The following is an 18618-nucleotide window of genomic DNA, read 5'->3' as shown; positions in this document are numbered from 1 at the left end:
GTTTGCGATGTAATAGAGTTGGAGAAATGGAGATGGGCTGGACACATAGCTCGAAGAAGAGACAATCGTTGGACAAATCTAGTCATCCAGTGGTATCCAAGAAGTACAAAACGTCCACAAGGTAGACCTAGAGGCCGCTGGATCGATGAAATGATAAAGTTCTGCGGAAGTACGTGGCAACGCAATGCACAGGACTGAGAGAAGTGGAAGCAACTTGAAGAGGCCTTCATCCAGCAGTGGATAGATTCAGGCTGATGATGATGATGATGATGATACAATATATCAGATATTTATAAGTACTAGTAAATTTTAAACGATAGATTATTTATTGGAGATACGAATAATAATGAAATACAATTTTAAGAAATCCTCTATTTAAAAATACATCAATTAATTTTACCTATCATATCAAAAAACATTATAATCGAATTTGCGTACTTAAGCTGCATAAAGTGAATGGAATAAGTATCCCTTTAAAGCGGATGAAATTGTCCTGCAACATGTATTACATATTGTGTTTTATTTTAATTATTAAATTCCATGATAGATAAGCGCTATTGATGGATATTTAGTGATTAACAGTCAGCTATGGTAATTGTTATCACGTCGTGTTTATTGTCGAATTTGTGATGAAGGTTTTCATGATTTGTAATTATTATAATCTCAAAATAATATGTACATCTTAAACCATTGTTTTTCTTCGTTTGAAATTTAAAAATAAACGTTTTAAACTATTCAACTATTTTTGTTTGTTATTTCCAGTAACATTTTCTGTTTAATTATATAAAAAGTATAAATAAAGTAAAAAATAAGTAGTACTTACTTATTAAAAATAATGAATATTTAAAATACAGTTTTATTAACAAAAATATAAAAAAAATAATTGTGATTATCGTGGTAGTGTCGTGATTTAATAGTAATTGATAAGGGCTTTAAAAGTCGTGTGCGCGGACAGTAATGCGTATCTGATGGAGAGAGGGTTCAGCTGGGCCGCCCTCTGGGCTGCAGTCCTCGTTGGAATAGCCCTGGCTACCACAATAACAGGTAATTAAAAAATTCAATTATATCTTGCTAATATAAGTTGTGTAAGTTGTAATTATTGTATATTTTAAATTAATGTAATTGTTTAGTTTAACAAGGTAAACAGAAAAATTATTAAATTATTAGATGTTCTAAGGTCAACTAACTGGAGTGAGTAAACAATATTCATAAGTATGAAATACTAAAAAACGAATAATGTAATTCTATAGTGATGGTCCCAATATCAGATGGATATCATTTACGTTAAATCAAATATATATTAAAATTATATAAAATGGAGGAAAAAATTAAAAAATAGTAGGTACAGAACACTTAAGAATGAAAATTATTAAAAAAATATAAAATTAAATAACGATGTAAATATCTACTACTTTCGATAAAAAAAATAGCACTACTTTATGCCATGATGCCTATATACAGTAGTGTAGTAATCATAACCCTCACATCCTGAAACGGCCCCCAGGACAGCATCTCTGACAAGCTCCCCTACATATCGCTACGGTTAAAGGTAGTGTGACGCTCTACAGAAGTGTTTTTGTATATCGACACACAATAATCAAAATTTGCCTCACACAACCAGATATTTAAAAATATTAATAGGTAGGTATACTTAAAATAAAATAGCGCTGCAGGCGACTTTTTTACCATTAAAGCAAATGTGTGCTACACCGGGCCCTAGGGCTAGAGCCCTGTTAGACCTCCTCTTGTGGAGGTCATGGTAGTAATAGAAGTAAAACAATCACAAAAATACTCTAGATAATTCACAGAGTTGCTACACCGGGTAGAGGAAGAGAGTAGCAAATACGGCCCCCTTGTTAATAGGAATAGGTAAAACCAAGTTAATTGTTATTGATTGGGCTAACCTTCTGCCAGCAGCAAGTATACTCCAAAACCTAGAAACAGTGCTAGAGTGTGTGTATTGCTTTAATAATGGGGTTCCAGAGCTTCAGACAAAGTTAGTAAATGATACTATTGATGTGAAAACTTCTCTTATAGCTCCTTGTGGATTGATAGATTCAGAATTAAAATGTAAAAGTCAAATTATTATATTATATTCATTAGACAATTATTATGCAATGAGAAAAGAAAAGGCGGTTATCGTGATAGACCATTAGTGGGAAAGGCGGATGTGAAGCAGAAATAATAAGGCACACACAAATTGCGAAACATGTGATGATACATTTTACTACTATAGAAGGATTGGGGAATTTAAATTGCTATGAAAATTATGCTTGAACAAATATGTGTGTTCTCCATAGTTTTGTACGATATCGAGTCATATGCACTGAAGGAAAAAGAGCATAGGATGAAACAGTCAATCATCTAGAGCAGTGGTTCCCAAAGTTGACTGAGCTCCGACCCATCTAACAAAAATTTCCAATCTTGGGACCCACCTCTTGGCTGTCTTAGAGAAAAGAGGGCATAAATATTGGTAATGCTCAGATTCCCTAGTGGCGAGTCGTGGAACTACTTAATGCTGTCTTATTTGTTATAATTGAAATAAAAAAAATATTTTTTAACCAATATGAATGAAAGACTGTTGAAATAAGAAACACAACTTAAATAAAAAAAAATATTACTTAAATACTTTTACAAAGTTATTTCAATGGGAAGGATGTATTTGTTTCTTATTTTTCTTCATAACAGCTTCTTTTTCTTCAACTTTAGTTACTTTTAATCGTGGTGAGTTTGATATATCCAATTTATTTCGGTATTTAGTTTTAATGTTAACCATAGCCGAAAATCCGACCTCAAATAGATATGAGGTAGTAAAGAGGAGAAGGACTTTCATAGCTTCATCGAACAGGCAAGGATAATTATCAGCAACTGAGAGCCAGAATTTAGTTAACTGTTTACGATTGAAACTATTTTGCAGTGACGTATCTTCTGACAAATCAATGAGTTCTTCACTTGCCTTTGTTGACATACTAGTTGGTAAGTCATCTTGAAATGGGTTAAGCCGCGTTGACATGATCCAAGTACGATCCAAGTACACTTGGACCGAGTGCCATCCAAGTAGACATTTTCATACTAATTATTCCTATCCAAGCTACTTGGACCGCGTCCTACTCATCCAAGTTAACTTGGATAGGAATAAATAGTATGAAGCTGTCACTTGGATGGCACTCGATCCAAGTTTACTTGGATCTGTACTTGGACCGTGTCAACGCGGCTTGCCAAATCCAACGCAACGAATCAAACTTTTTCATCTCTTCCCCAAAATAGTCGTCAAAGTTATTTATTAACAGTGATAAATGGCTGGAAATTTCAGACAGTACGTTTCAGAAGTGTTAAAAAAAAATCATACTTGCCATTTTCAATACAACTTTTTCACAACATAAGCTTTTTTCAGCTGCCATCTGTAGTGCATTGGCAATTCAAATTATTATTATTTTATCACAATATTTTCCGTAACTTAAGTTTATTTCAATTTTTAGGAATTATAAATAGCCAAATGAAATATCAAATTTATCACTTCCTATTTTTTTTAATTCATGTATACAGTGGCGAGGGCCCACTCAATATTCGCTCGCGACCCACAGTTTGGGAAACCATGATCTAGAGACAACAGATAAAGGAACGGCTCTCGACAATATATGAGCCGCATTCTGCAGTTTTTTGGACAAATTGTTCAGCGCGGATCGGATAACTTGGAAAGACTGGTGGTTTTGGTTAGGTCAGGTTAGGTTATGGCGAAGCAAAGCAAGAGTGTCGGTTCGTTGAAGCGGCCAAGTGAAATAGCTTACTGATGAGAAGTGGAAGCCTTTTCCTTTTCCTGAAAGAAGCATAAAACCGAGAGTGGTGGAAAGTCTTGGTCACTTAAAAGATAATGGAATTTCATGATGGTCACGATCCACAGTCACGAGGAAACGACTTAGAAGAAATATGTATTATCTCATTGAGATAATCGAACCTGGAATCCCTAGATGAGCGCATTTTAGTTATACATGAAAGACATTATTATATGTCATCATCATCAGTCGGGGTCAATCCACTGCTGGACGAAGGCCTCCCCAAGCTTTCTCCAACTCTCTCGGTCCTGTGTCGTTCACTGCCACGTATTTCCGCCGAACTTTACCAGTTCGTCAATCCAGCGGCTTTTAGGGCGACCCTGTGGCCGTTTCGTACCCCTTGGGTACCATTGGATGACGGCATTTATCCAGCGGCCGTCCTTTCGGCGAGCAATGTGCCCCGCCCATCTCCATTTCAGCTGTTTGGCAACGTCTATTACATCGCGTACTCTTGTCTGCTTCCTAACCCATTCGTTTCTCTTACGGTCCTTTCGCGTGATGCCCAACATGCACCTCTCCATGCCTCGCTGTGTGACTCTAAGCCTTTGGACATCTCTATTATTATATGTACGTATACTAAAACACAAACTATGCAAACTCACAAAGTAAATGAAGATATCATCAGTGAAGTGAAATACACGGCCAAAGTTATCCGACTGATTATCAAAGTTACAATGGATGTACCTACATAGGTAGTTATATTATTATGATTGACATGAATATTTATTGCACCCCTTCTCTTGTCTGTTATGTTGCGGTAAAAGTATGAAGAATTTTTGTATTATTAAAATCAATAACAGTGTGAAAGACTTCTAGAAACTTTCTAATCATGATTAATTGAGAGAGTTGAAAAGATTCTGTGAGCCAAATCTAGCTTGTAGATTTCACAAATTCAGGGACTTGTAATAATACTAATACTAGGATACAGCGATTTCTAAATATTGATTTCGGCCATGGAGACTCTTTTACTTAAGGTTTTATAGATACTATTTGTTTCTTTGTCTTAGGAATGCTTACATACTGTAGTTTAAACGCTAAAAGATAATATTTATTTTAGGCCACGTATTTTTTCCGAATTATAGAGAACTCATCCATTGTTCATAGTACAAGTATTGACCGGTGTCCTCCTGATAAATATCTTAGGAATCGACAGCATCAATTGTTTCTTCTCCCAAGGTGCAGAACTAAGCTACGAATACCATTGGTGATGCTAGTTGAGAAAGCAATAATTCTGTTCAACAAATCGCTTTGGATGTTCATATATTTCACTTACGCGAGGATTATTATTATAGATGGGCGCTGTTTTACAAATTCTTAAAATAGGGTCCACTTAGCTCATTCGGTGTACTTCCACTATTTACACTGTTTTAATACTAGGTCTTTTTTTACTTTCATTTAAGAGCTTCACAACATGACATGAATACACAAAGAAATAGTATTAAAACAGTACCTTAAAAGAACAAAGAAATTGAAGCAATATTAGTAAAATAGTAAGTACAACAATTATGTAAATGGAAGTACGCCGAATGAGCAATAGACCCTATTTTAAGAATTCAACAGAATAGATTCAGAATAAAATACGTTCACCTCAACTAATCCTCACGTAGGTGGAATATATCAATATCCGAATTGATTTTGTCGAACACAATTATTACCCGCCAGTTGGATAGAGCCACGGATAGTATCTCTACAGCTTCAAGTAAAGTAGTCTCAAGAATGTATTCTGACTGATGCGGTGCCCAATTAATAGACCAAATCTTAAGCTTACTTACAATTTAGGAATTATAAAGAATTTTGAATACTGTCACATCCAAAAAGACCCGGCAAATACGTAAGAGGAAACCTAGCGTTTGTAGCGCCTTTTTACAAATGGTAATTGTATGGCTAGTTAATTTTAAAACGTTATGTCAAGGCCCTTACACGGATTATTTTACATACATCATTTTGAAAACACTTCTGAGAAAATATATTATAACCAATAGAAAAAATCTTTTTGAAAAAAATAAGACACCTCGCAGGAATCGAACCTGCATCTCTCGGGTATCGCGCCCATCTACATATACCACTATGTTAAAGGCGTCATACTTAATTGCGACAAATTTTAACCACTGGCTTTTAATACTCTCTCAAGCGTTTTCTGGATTATTTGATGGATTATTTGATTAAATTTTGATAATCAATTTCAACCTGTATCGCATATCTAGAACCTGTGATATAAGTATTTTTAACATTATAAACTATGATATATTATAACTAAAAATAAATAATATGTTATAATACTTTCTTATTCTGGATTCAAACAACATGTTAATTCACTAGGTTTTAAAAATGGCTTCACTCGTCCTCACGGGCGTTTTCTTTAAAATCAATAATAAAAACATATACTTAAGTAAATTCGATATTCATTTAATAGAATTTTATATAACGTTATAAATATATTATTAGATAGCTTCCTTGTATGAGTATATACGCATGTTTATTATATAGACTATAGAGAGATATATTTATAGAATGCCTGTACAATAAAGGAATCGGATCGTTTTTTTCGGCTAGGTACATGTTCAAACACGCGCGTTAACATGATCTTACTCCCTTCTTCAGTTATCGTTTGTCCATTTATGGCTATGACCGTATGTTGTAGCTTAACTACTGTGAAATGCAAATAGAAATGGCGTATTTCAAAAAAATACTACCTTATTCTTAGGTCAATAATTATTATAAAACAATCATTATTCGTAGGATGTCTTATCACATTTGAATGGTCAAAGATATAGCTTATAATCAGTATTTTGAATAATAAAATGCCTAATCCTTGTCAAATTTGGGATCACAGAGATTATAAATATATTTTTTTATCGTGAATATTTCACTATATAATGTTAACTAAAATTTTACTAATGGTTTTATAAATGCGTTTAAAAATTAATAAATCTAAAAAATCTTAACACCACTGCACATGGATGTACTGATATATGACTATATTCTAAAACATTAGATCGAGAGATTTAAAAGAATACTATTTTATGTAATAAAAATACTTTATGCAGTCATTAAATATTTAAAATAAATATAAAAGATAATAAGGCTTCAAAATTATATAAATAAATTATCTATAACATTTAAGGAATGTCCAGGCTTATGCTCTGAAAATACCATAAACCTCCATTTTGACCTACGTTGGGCATGTGGGCCGTTAAACACTACGGTGGATTGTTGCAGCATCAGTCCCGTGCGGAATGAGTACTTAAAATCACTTCTTTCAGACACGTTTATAGCGTCATGGAAGACAGCCGTGCATATCTACGGCTGTACATAGATGACGCGTGGTGGTGGAAACTTAGTTCAAAAGTCAAGACCTTTGCAGCCTGGTAAAATGTATGGGTTCAGCAAGCGACATTTGGTCCTCATAAAATACAGCCTTAACCACCTATGCGGATTTTAAGTTCACTGTGATACATAATTATATAGAAAATATTAATTATTCTTATAATGTAGATTAGGTTAAGTTCAAGGGGCGAAACCGGCTAACCTATAACAATATTATAATATGTAGGTATATCTAAAACAATTAATATTAATAAAAAATATTTATAATATGTACCCGCATGGGCGTGTGATATCGTGTCACACGATCTTTTTCAATAATGTGTGTTTGGATCCAGACCATGAATACGGACGTAGTAGGTTCAGCAAGTGGATAACAATATGTTATATTTCATTAATTGGGATTTAATATATCGAAAATACTTGACAATTATTTTTTTAAATACGACAGTTAAAACCAGTTATCTGGGTAGTAATTTTCCTCCGGTTAATAAGAAGCCCTAGGTTAAGTATTTAGTTTAGAATATCACCAAGTGTTCCTCTTCTAAAATAAAATTAAATTGATACGCGCCTGTTGTGAATTATATAACAATTTATAAACCGTAAACAAAAGGGTTGTGTCTCCGTAGTTAGTGCAATTCATATTATTATTTCCAGTTTTTATGTAGGGGGAGTATTATTCCCATATCCTGTTCTTTGGGTAATCTTTCATGCTGCCATACCTTACTCATAAGTTTTTGCACAATATTAACATTTCATCAGGTCATTTTGCAATGTTTACTCGTGTAAGTAAATGAATAATATGAATTATTATGAAAATAAATTATATATGATCATCTTTGTCTGTATTGTTTATGGGTCACATAAATCTGGCACAATAAGACATGACATTTAAATTTATAGTTTGGTGGCGATAACTAATATGTGCGAACTTTCTCCATATCACATTCAGAGGAAACATAATAATAATTGATTCCGATAGGCTGTAATAATTGATTTGAATTTCCCTTGGCGAACGTTTCAAAACAAACTTAGTCTTCGGCAAGTTCTCATAATCAAGCCATTTCTCATGCGATTTCTCACATTCGAAGTTTATATGAGTTATTAATGAGAAAATTTGGCAAATGGTAATATTGGATAAATCTTAAACGTGAATAATTCAAACCTCGGCGGTGTTAGCTTAAGCCGTTGTGCATTTTGACAGGTTTGAATATCAAAGATATTAAATAAAAAATCTATTGGGCATAATGATATAACGTTCCTCGGAGTACCGTGCGTAAGTCGCTGGCTTTTCATACCCTATGCTCGATTCTCGGTGAGGTCACAGTGTTTATTTATGTAATTAAAGACTTTGCACTGGATTAGCCAGTTCCTCACCGGTCATGGCAACTTCGCCGCCAGACTCCACGAGTTTGGCTTGGTAGTAGATGGGCCGGGTTGTACCTGTGGGCACGACCACCAAGATGTTAAACACATCGTTTGGGATTGCCCGTTTATGGAACTCGAACGAGCGGAGCTGTTTGCTAGGGTCCGTCCTCACACGGACTCACAATTTGACATAGAGATCTGATAGCAACCGAGGCCAAATTTTTGGCATTCGTTTTTCATTTTTTTCAATTTCAATTTAAATTTATTTTACATATTGTGGACATTACAAATTATAAGTTAAAGACGTTCACAACATGACATTTAGAAACAAAGAAATATTATTAAAACAGTATTATGTAATACTGTAATTATGCAATATTAGGTTATTCTACAGTATAAATGTGTAAATACAAAAAATATGAAGTATAGAGGTACAAGGAAGTACACCGAATGAGTTAAGCAGACCCTATTTTTAGAATTTATAAAATAATGTCCACCTATACTCATTCTCATGTAGATGGAATATATCAACATTCGAAGCAATTTGGTTGAACAGAGTTATTGCCCTCCCAATTGGCATCACCAATGGCAGGTTAGTTCTGTTCCTCGGGAGAACAAACAACTGATGCTCCCAATTTCTAAGATAGTTATCAGGGACACACAAGTCAATATTACCAAGAATGGCAGAGTTCTCATTCACACCACGTATTAGTCGAAAAAAATACGTGACAAAATATTGATATCTTCTAGCACTTAAACTACAGTATGTAAGCATACCTAAGAGAAAGTCAGTTGGATAAAGCCACGGATAGTATCCATATAACCTCAAATAAAGGAGTCTCAAAAATTTCTTTTGATCTCGCTCCACCATAAGGTCATATTTCAACTGATGCGGGGCCCAAACAATCGACCCATTCTCAAGCCGGCTTCTCACTAAGGAATTATAATGATTTTTTAAAACATTGGAGAGGTCACTCGAATATAAGTTCCCGGTCTATTAGTATCTAGGTCTCGCTCCGCACAACATCTCATTCTACCGAGACTCGGACCTCGGATCAATATAGTATTGTAACATATCTACTGTAACATACTCTTTTACTGACTGTTTCTTCTTTTTTTTCTATTGACCATGTCCGATCCTAATAGGATCATATGGGCCTCCACAGAGTGGAGGTTTGTATTAACAGATTTTATTTTTACGAGAAATGGATGTCAGCCACTTGCTCAACCTATTAGGTCCATACTCTGACTCATACACAGATTGATAAACAATATGTGTTCTTGCCAGACCCTGGGACCTTCGACGTCATAGACCGTCGCTTAAGCCACGCGGCCATCGTGGGTGTAACTGTTCACGCTGTAAATAAAACTCGCTCCTCCATCCATCAGAGCAATCACCAAATCTCGACTTCTTCATCTACCATACCAGAAACTCACATAAGTATTGTATGGAAAAACAAAATATGAATTCGTCTATGTATAATTAAAAGTTTTTAAAAATAACCAACCCTTATAATTAAATAAGTGGTCATTATGTAAGCTTAAGATTACCAAAACATTTATGCAAAATTTATGTCATGTTTTTTATGAAGAGTAAATATGTGAGTATAACAAATATGTGAAAAAAATACTCCTTAATTTAGTAAAAAAAAGACGTGCTTTGTCAGAAAATATTAAAAAAAATATGAAAAAATAGCTCGGAGATCTGCTACAAAGAATAAAAGCGAAGTGTGTTTTATTTTTCCAAAAAAATGCGTACACAAAGAAAAAATAAACTAACGTACATTTTGTTTAAGTAATATTTCATGTGAGCAAGAAAAGTTGCCGGAAAATTTTCCGGTAAGCCTCAGTAAATTACTACAAAGGAGAGATAGTCTTTTTATTACGTAAATATCCATTTTCGATACTATTATGGGTATTATTATAGAATACCCTACTTTAAATAATATTTTCAGCCTACTCAGGGAAAAGGTTTTCCACCAATGAAGCTGGGATTATTAGTATCGTTTAGTCGATTTGCTAAAGATATATCAATTTAAGGAAATTAAATATATAATATATAACTGAAATATAAAATACACATTCAGTATAAACATGCTCTCTATGTTATAATAATACTACGATAGAATTTGCGAAATGAATAGAATGGTTTTGAAAAAAGAACAATACATTAAGGGCCCACATGCCCCACGTAGGTCAAAATGGAGATTTTATGGTATTTTCATAGCATAATCCTGGACATTTCTTAAACGTTGTAGATAATCTATTTATATAATTTTGAAGCCTTATTATTTCCTTTATATTTATTTTAAACATTTTTGATGACTGCATAAAGTATTTTTACTACATAAAATAGTATTTTTTTAAACCTCTCGATCTAATGTTTTAGAATATAGTCATATTTCAGTACATCCATGTGCAGTGGTGTTAATTTTTTTTAGCTTTATTAATTTTTAAACGCATTCATAAAACCATTAGTAAAATTAATGTTATCATTATTATAGTTAAATATTTACGATACAAAATTATATTTATAATCTCTGTTGTTACAAATTTGATAAGAATTAGGCATTTTATTATTCAAAAAATGGGCACAATTAACACATTTGAAGATAATTCTAAAGATAATGATTATAAGCTATGTCTTTGGCCATTCAAATGTGGTAAACATCCTACGAATAATCATTGTTTTATAATAATTATTGATCTATGAATAAGGTAGTATTTTTTTGGAATTTGCCATTTCTATTGGCATTACCCAGTAGTTAAGCTACATAGTGCTACAATATACGGCCGTAGCTATAAATTGACAAACGATGTACTTTTTCAAGTACATGCGGAACATTTTTTAGTCATATTTACACGATTTAAGAATAAATTCCTCCGACGCCATCACAAAACAAATTGACATGCTCACACCTCGACTGTCGGTCTTCGATTGGTGACGCCTGTGAAATTTCTTTCCACCTACTGTTGAAAATGATGTGCCGTTTTACTTATGTATGCTCTTAATAAGTTGAGCAAGCGGCTAACATCCACTATTTCTTGTAAAAAAAATATGTTTAAAAAAAGTTCCACTATGTGGACGTTTATAATATGATAGGATTGGATAAGGTAAAAACAAAAAAAATACCACAAGTTGGTGATTTCCAAAGTAGAGTAATTATCCCCTTCGGAACGCAAGAAAAATTTATGGAAGCTGGGGCATTGTAAGACAAGAACAATAAACTTAGTTTTTAACTAATGAGGCTTCGTACATATAAAAAAATAATATACTCGTATATTGCGTTTGCATCCGTCCGTATGTGTCATTTTATGTGTTTTCGTTGTCAAATTCTCAATAGTTTCAAGAGTTTGAATTTAAATGTTAACTAAACCCTAGTAAATATGCGTGTTTAAGTGGTAATAATATGTAATAATATAGGTATTTTATATTATGTACCAAAACAATTTTCATTCTAATATATTTTTATTTCACTTTGTTAATGGGCGCTTTTAGGAATGATGCATGAAATAAAAATGAACTGTTAATGCCATCTTGTGGAGAATTTCTTAACGTATTCTATGTAAAAACATTTTCGGAAAAATAAATCTATGTCCTATAAAAACGTGTTTTTAATAATTGTGGTCAGGGAAAGATCATTCCATGTGCACGAATACTGGGTAATATGTATTGAATTTTGGTTAATTGAGTAAATTTTCAAATAAATGGTAGTGTTTATTAATCATATTTATATGTGTATTATAGTGAAAGATTAATTAATGGTAACAACTATTCAGAGTTTGAAACATTAAAAATCGATTTACTCAAAATAATACAGATGTGACATAGAATGATATTTGCTTGTGGTCTGTACTGTGGCTGTGCCTGTATGTACATAATTTATAGTAAAAAATATATTATAAATATAATAGTTTAGATAATAAGTAGAAAGAAATGAAACGGTATTAAATTACTGTATTATAAACATATAAACAATGTAACATAATATTATACGTAGGTAATCATTTTTTAATATTATTTTTTATTAAACAAAATGTTAAGTCAACTATGATAGTCACAAAATCCGTCACGTAGTCATAGTAACACGCTGTTTGTAACAAAAGATACCTCATGTATACTTTTTGTGTTAAAAAAATCACACAAAGCTCAGTTATTTTCCGTCTGGTCGAGCTTTCATCTGTGTTCAAGGTCACGCGTGTGTACAATGTCATAAGGTATCCGAATATGTGCCAGTGTAAAAGACGTCGCCCCAATCAGCGTCCCCCGAGTAACATAATGCGACCTTTGTGGGTAGTGCTACGAGATAGGTTCTCCGAGGCTGTGCTACGAGATAGTGCTACGCCGCACAGTGGTACGGTCCCATACAAACGTGACTCATAAATTAATAGAATTTTTGACACAAAACTATTACTGACATATTATTAAGTAAGATAATTGATTAAATTTCTATGTTTCGGTAAAATATATATATATATATATATATATATATATATAATAATAATTATCACCTCGCTCTCTCTGGCATTCTTAAAAATGACGATAGAGAGCGGCGTAGCGGTACCTCATTGCCAAGATAGTTGGCAAACATTAGGAATATACTTATGGGTTTTTATTCAGTAAAAACACGGATGCTAAGTGCAGAATCTTGTGTATTTTTACATAATATGAAGCATTACAAGTTACATCAAATTAATGATCTAAACTATCTACGACACGTCTGAATGTGATAAAATTGTTTTTCAACTGTCTTGAAAAAAAATAAGCCTCTTCTGCTGAAGGTATATAGTAATATCGTTTAAAGAGAAAAGGCGTCTAGGTATAATCTTATTTGCAGGAAATAGGTTACTTTGGTACCTACTTTGAAACACAGTATTATTTTAAAAATTCACTACATATTTGAACTAACTAAAAGTAAATTGTACTTTCCGTGGCACCCTAATGTCTTTATTTCGTGATGATATATATTATATAAATATATAAGTATATTTAAAATAACCTCAAAGTATAGTTTCACAATCCGCCCATGTCCAATCCTAATAAGATCATATGGGCCTCCACAGAATGGAGGTTTATATTAACAGATTTTGTTTTCACGAGAAATGGATGTCAGCCACTTGCTCAACCTATTAGTTCCATACTCTGAGTAGAAAAAACAATATGTGTACTTACCAGACCCAGGATTCGAACCTGAGATCCACAACACTACAGACTGACATTTAAGCCGTGCGGCCATCGTGGGTGTTTTTTAGGCATTCGAAAATGATTACTTACTGGTATTTAGGAGGTTTGTAAAATTTTACGTTATATGTACAAGTTATCTTAATTAATCTTAAACAAAGGTACCTATATATTAATACTAACATTTTTTTATTACAATAAGATTGATTTTTTTTTTACTATGGTTTGCAATTATTATGTAATAAAACAATTATATTATGTAATATGCTTATTATTTAATATACAAAAATAAAATTAAATACCGTTTCGTGACTTATCATTTTAGGTTTTCAGCAAAGCACACCGATACTAAAGAATAGAGGTTATATTAATAGACTAATCCATAAGGAAAGGTTACTAATCAGTCATCAAAGGCATTTGGTCCTTGCACTTGATCAAACACAGATTGATAAAAAACATACAATTTTTCCCATTCTAAAAAAATGACAACGATATTTGTTTTATGATTAAGGTTTTCGTATATTATTTATTTATAAAATTAAAGACTGTCTTTTTTTACCAGTAGGTACAATTTAAAGTAGATTTTTATTTGAAAACGACTATCCGGAACCACTGTGCGCCGCGTCGCCCGTAGATGATAATCGTAGACCCCACGCATACTTTTCGAATCACTGCTGAAACTACCTACGTTTTTCATGTAGATTTCTTATCACATGAAAGGAAAGTCTGTTAAGCTGATACATAACTGCTAACTGAGAGAAGTGTTGTGAGATATATTGTTGTATGTACTAGATTTTTTGATACTTATCACTATAATGTCAAAAGTCTTCGGAGTTAATATGAGAAAAAGTGTATATGAGAAAAGAATGAAGGTTTATGTCTAGACTTGATAATAATGTATGCCGAAATAAAAATTTAAAGAACAATTAATAATTGTGCGAGGTAATAAAAACCAAATCGGTATTTATAATGAGGATACTACGTTTCAAGGTATTGAACTGACGCTTGTAATTTAGTACAAAACACTTCGTTGCGCATTTCATAGTGGACTGTAATTTAACAATGGAATGATGCTGATGGTAATGGTGGATGTAGATACTGAGGGGGTTGGCGGTTAAACGTAGGCTGCCAGGCACTAGCCTTTTATGATATTCTGCTGCTTGGGTTAAGCTGGTCCCTGTGGCATGTCCTCACGTCCTACTAAGCACTCGTACGGTACACTTTTGATTAATGATATTATAATAAATGAGAAGATACCCTGTGCTGATAACACGGATTGATAAACAAAGTTTTCACGGAGACTCAGATAGAATTAAAGTTTCCACAACGGTTGCATTGGACAAACTCGTGGTATGCACTTAACTTTTTGAATCAGTCTGTATAATTGAATTGATTGTTAAACGGTGGTAAAGCTGTAACAGACCTATACTCGCCCATTGTCTTGAGGTAGCTTTAGGTAACTGAATGTTCTACAATCACGGTCGACTTATGACTCGTAACTGCTGGTCGCGTGGCTTTACGACAATACTGAGGATTTGGGGTAGGAGAGATGAAAGCGACCATAATTGGCCCAACTAACACTAAACACGAAACCAGTTGTCATATGAATCGGAGACCGGATGCATGTCTAAAAGCAAGGAAAGAATATTGGACTTATTTAAGCAGACCTTACTGCGTGGCGTCTTTGGACCCATCAATGACACACAGTTAGGGTGGAGAGACACAATTACGAGCTGTACCTACATTTTGTACGGGGACCGTTCCGAAGATGGGTTTATAGCCCGTAACAGCTGTCAAAGTAAATGACTCCATCAAGGTAGAATCAATAAAATAAATTTGTTTCACAACCATTGTAATAGAGTTCTCTAGTTCAATTACAAACATTGTTTATTGAACATACATAATTTGAAAACACCGAAAAACGTTAAAAATGCAATAACTACTTGTAATTAGGTAGGGCGAACTTAGCTCAATTGATTGAGCATATTGTGCGCGAATCCAGTGGATGCGGGTTCGAGTCCCGATCGGCGTCATGTGACTTTCAAAAGTTTTTTTATAGTAGTTATTATGTACACCTGTGGGTCTATTATATGCACAAGACGATTGTCAACGGTAGTTTATCATATTTATGTATTGAGGCGTTAATTGTTACAGTAAATTAACCGTCTAAGCTGTCGACACGTGCTATATTTTAACAGCCTCTCTCTTGGCTGTGTTAACTTTTAGAGCGACAATTTTGACAGTTTAGACGTCTAATATATTGTATCAATAATTATAATACCTCAATACATAAATAATATGATACAGTGATAATATTTATCACTTTAGCCGTCGATAGCCGTCTTGCATATAGAATAGACCCACTAAGGTGTCTTCAAATTATTTTTGTTCAATAAATATCAATTTATTTATTTTTAGCATATTGTGGACATATAAGTTTAAGACGTTCACAACTTGACATGTAACATTATTATAAAGAAGAAAAAAAAATAATAAACGCGATAAAAATGAAAATATACAAAGAGAACACAATATAAACATACAAAAGCAGTGACAATACAATTATTATTATACATCTATAGAAGTTCAAAGAAGTACACCGAGCTTGTTAAGGAGGCCCTATTTTAAGAATTTATAAAATAGCGTCCACCTAAACTTGCCCTCACGTAAGTAGAATATATCAACACCCGAAGCAATTTGGTTGAACATAGTTAACATCCTCCCACTTGGCATTACCAGTAGCCGGTTGGTTCTGCACCTTGGGAGAATAAACAACTGGTGCTCTCTATTTCTAAGATAGTTATTAGAGACATACAAGTCAACACTACCCTTCATCTTCTGAATTATTCGTTGAATAAAAAAATAGTTTGTTGATTGTATATTTTAATATAACATATTCTTACAAAGGTGCTGGTAGTAATTTTTCATTTGAAACGTTTAAATAATTCACGTTGACATATTATACAATGGTTGGCGAACCTTTTTATATACGCGTGCCAAATTTTCCTAAATGTTATTTTTCATCTGTCGGTCGTGCCGAGCAGTTTTTCATGAGGAAAAAATAGTTTTTAAAAATTAAAAATGATGTCCTAAATACCACTTACATATTATTATAGTTGTATCACTTTTTTCAATTACGCTATTCATTTCGGTCCACCAATTTTGTAACTGTCTTCCAGAATTACAACTGGTGAAGATAAACCAAGTTTTTATTTCTTATTTGGTGCAGTATTTTTTTGTGGGTAGAAATGAAATTGATTGTAAATGAATTAGGTAATAGGTTTGGTTCTTAACGCACAAATTGACACGATAATTGCTCCGATCAGATGAGGCATTCTCTCGCTACAGTGGTCTCAAGCATTGTTGATAGAACAAAATTAGAAATTCGCGGCACGGCATCCCCCGCCGCCTGATAAGGTAACTGCGGTAATATTATATGTGACGTCGATATGCGAGTCTAAGGACCGACCTATGCAATTATATATTTACATTAAACATAATTATTATTCTTCTTATAAATATTCTTGAAGAGTATTTGCCTGCTATTTTTTATACAATGCGATCTGCCATTTATTATTATTAAACGTATTTTTTTTCACTTCAAACGCGTGCCTTTCAAAATCATCTTGCATGCCACCAGTGGCACGCGTGCCATAGGTTCGCCACGCCTGTATTATACAATAATGTAGTATACATACAAAGTCTTTTTATAGACGGTTATTGACATAACCACGCGATTTCCACGTAAACTGTCGATATCGTGCTATTCATACCTTCATTGACCCTAATACCGAGTGATATTTTTTTCATAAATCTCCACTCTCTTTGTATGGGCATGTCTGATTTCATTGGAAGTAAACGTAGCATTCATAAATGATTGATAAATTGATCGTAAGTCCTGCTTACAAACATGCCTTTTCCGACGATAACAACAGATACGGCAAAATGTATCCGGCTTAGTTAGTTCCTTTGTGGCTGAATGCGAAAGTTGAGCTAGAAATCAAAGGAAAAGCTTGACTTGTATAAATCATTTAAGTACCACTGTCAAATAGCCTAACTCGATGTACAATCTATTGTACCTACCTAATAGTACCTATGTGTGATTGTATTAAGAAGTATTATTAATTTTATATAATACAAATATATTATTTGTATTACCGATAACGTTATATATTATCTTATATATAATTATATCTACGTGTCCGGAAACTTGTATGTATGCAGATCACCATGAAATGTTCTATCGGAAATATAATATGACCGTATATTAATGACCGTCCAACCACTTTGAGTCGTATAGTAAGTGCTGACATAAAATTCATATCTAAAAACTTTATGAAAAATGAAAATAGTCGATATATTGGATTATTTGTTAGGTTAAGTTAGGTTTTCATTCTTGAATTCATGAATTTTGCCAAAATCAGTTATAAAATTGAATTAATATTCATATTTATACTAATAAAACTGGAGACCGTATAGCATACGGTCATCTCTTTTTGAATCGAAAGCTCACGGCGAACTGTGCCATGGTGATTTTACGTACACTTTACACGTAACCATATTTTTACCATGTCCGAGCTTAATAAGACTATATTATGGGCCTCCACAGGGTGGAGGTTTGTGTTGATAGATTGTTGTTTTTATGAGAAATGAGTGTTAGCCACTTGATCAACTTATTAGGACCGTACTCTGACTCAAACACAAATTGAAAAACAATAATATATTTATTTGCCAGACCCAGGATTAGAACCTTGGACCCACAACGTTATAAGCCGATAGGTCTTGTCCACATGGCGCGTATCACGCCACGAGTGAATGTGTACACCTCAACGAGGTCACCTCTACATTGACAACGCACGACACTCGTCACGGCGCGAGTGTTTGTGGACGGCTCAATGAGGTCACATGTAC

The 18618-nt window shown here is 33.5% G+C and overlaps 1 protein-coding gene across 1 annotated transcript in view; it reads left to right on the top strand.

The window, feature by feature from the left end:
• Positions 1 to 791: 791 nt before the first annotated feature.
• The window catches only part of LOC147071120 (zwei Ig domain protein zig-8-like), a 134230-nt gene continuing 116403 nt past the window's right edge, over positions 792 to 18618 (top strand). The window contains exon 1 of the mRNA XM_085948222.1: positions 792 to 1044. Within this exon, the coding sequence (XP_085804348.1) occupies positions 969 to 1044 (76 nt within the window). The 5' untranslated portion in view covers positions 792 to 968. The remainder of the gene's footprint in view (positions 1045 to 18618) is intronic.

This window comes from Rhyacophila brunnea, unplaced genomic scaffold (assembly GCF_057557595.1).
Source record: "Rhyacophila brunnea isolate RB1 unplaced genomic scaffold, BYU_Rbru_1.0 scaffold_20, whole genome shotgun sequence".
NCBI classification, from domain to species: domain Eukaryota; kingdom Metazoa; phylum Arthropoda; class Insecta; order Trichoptera; family Rhyacophilidae; genus Rhyacophila; species Rhyacophila brunnea.
The sequence above is the reverse complement of the archived record's forward strand: the minus strand, read 5'-3'. Positions and strand labels throughout refer to the sequence as shown.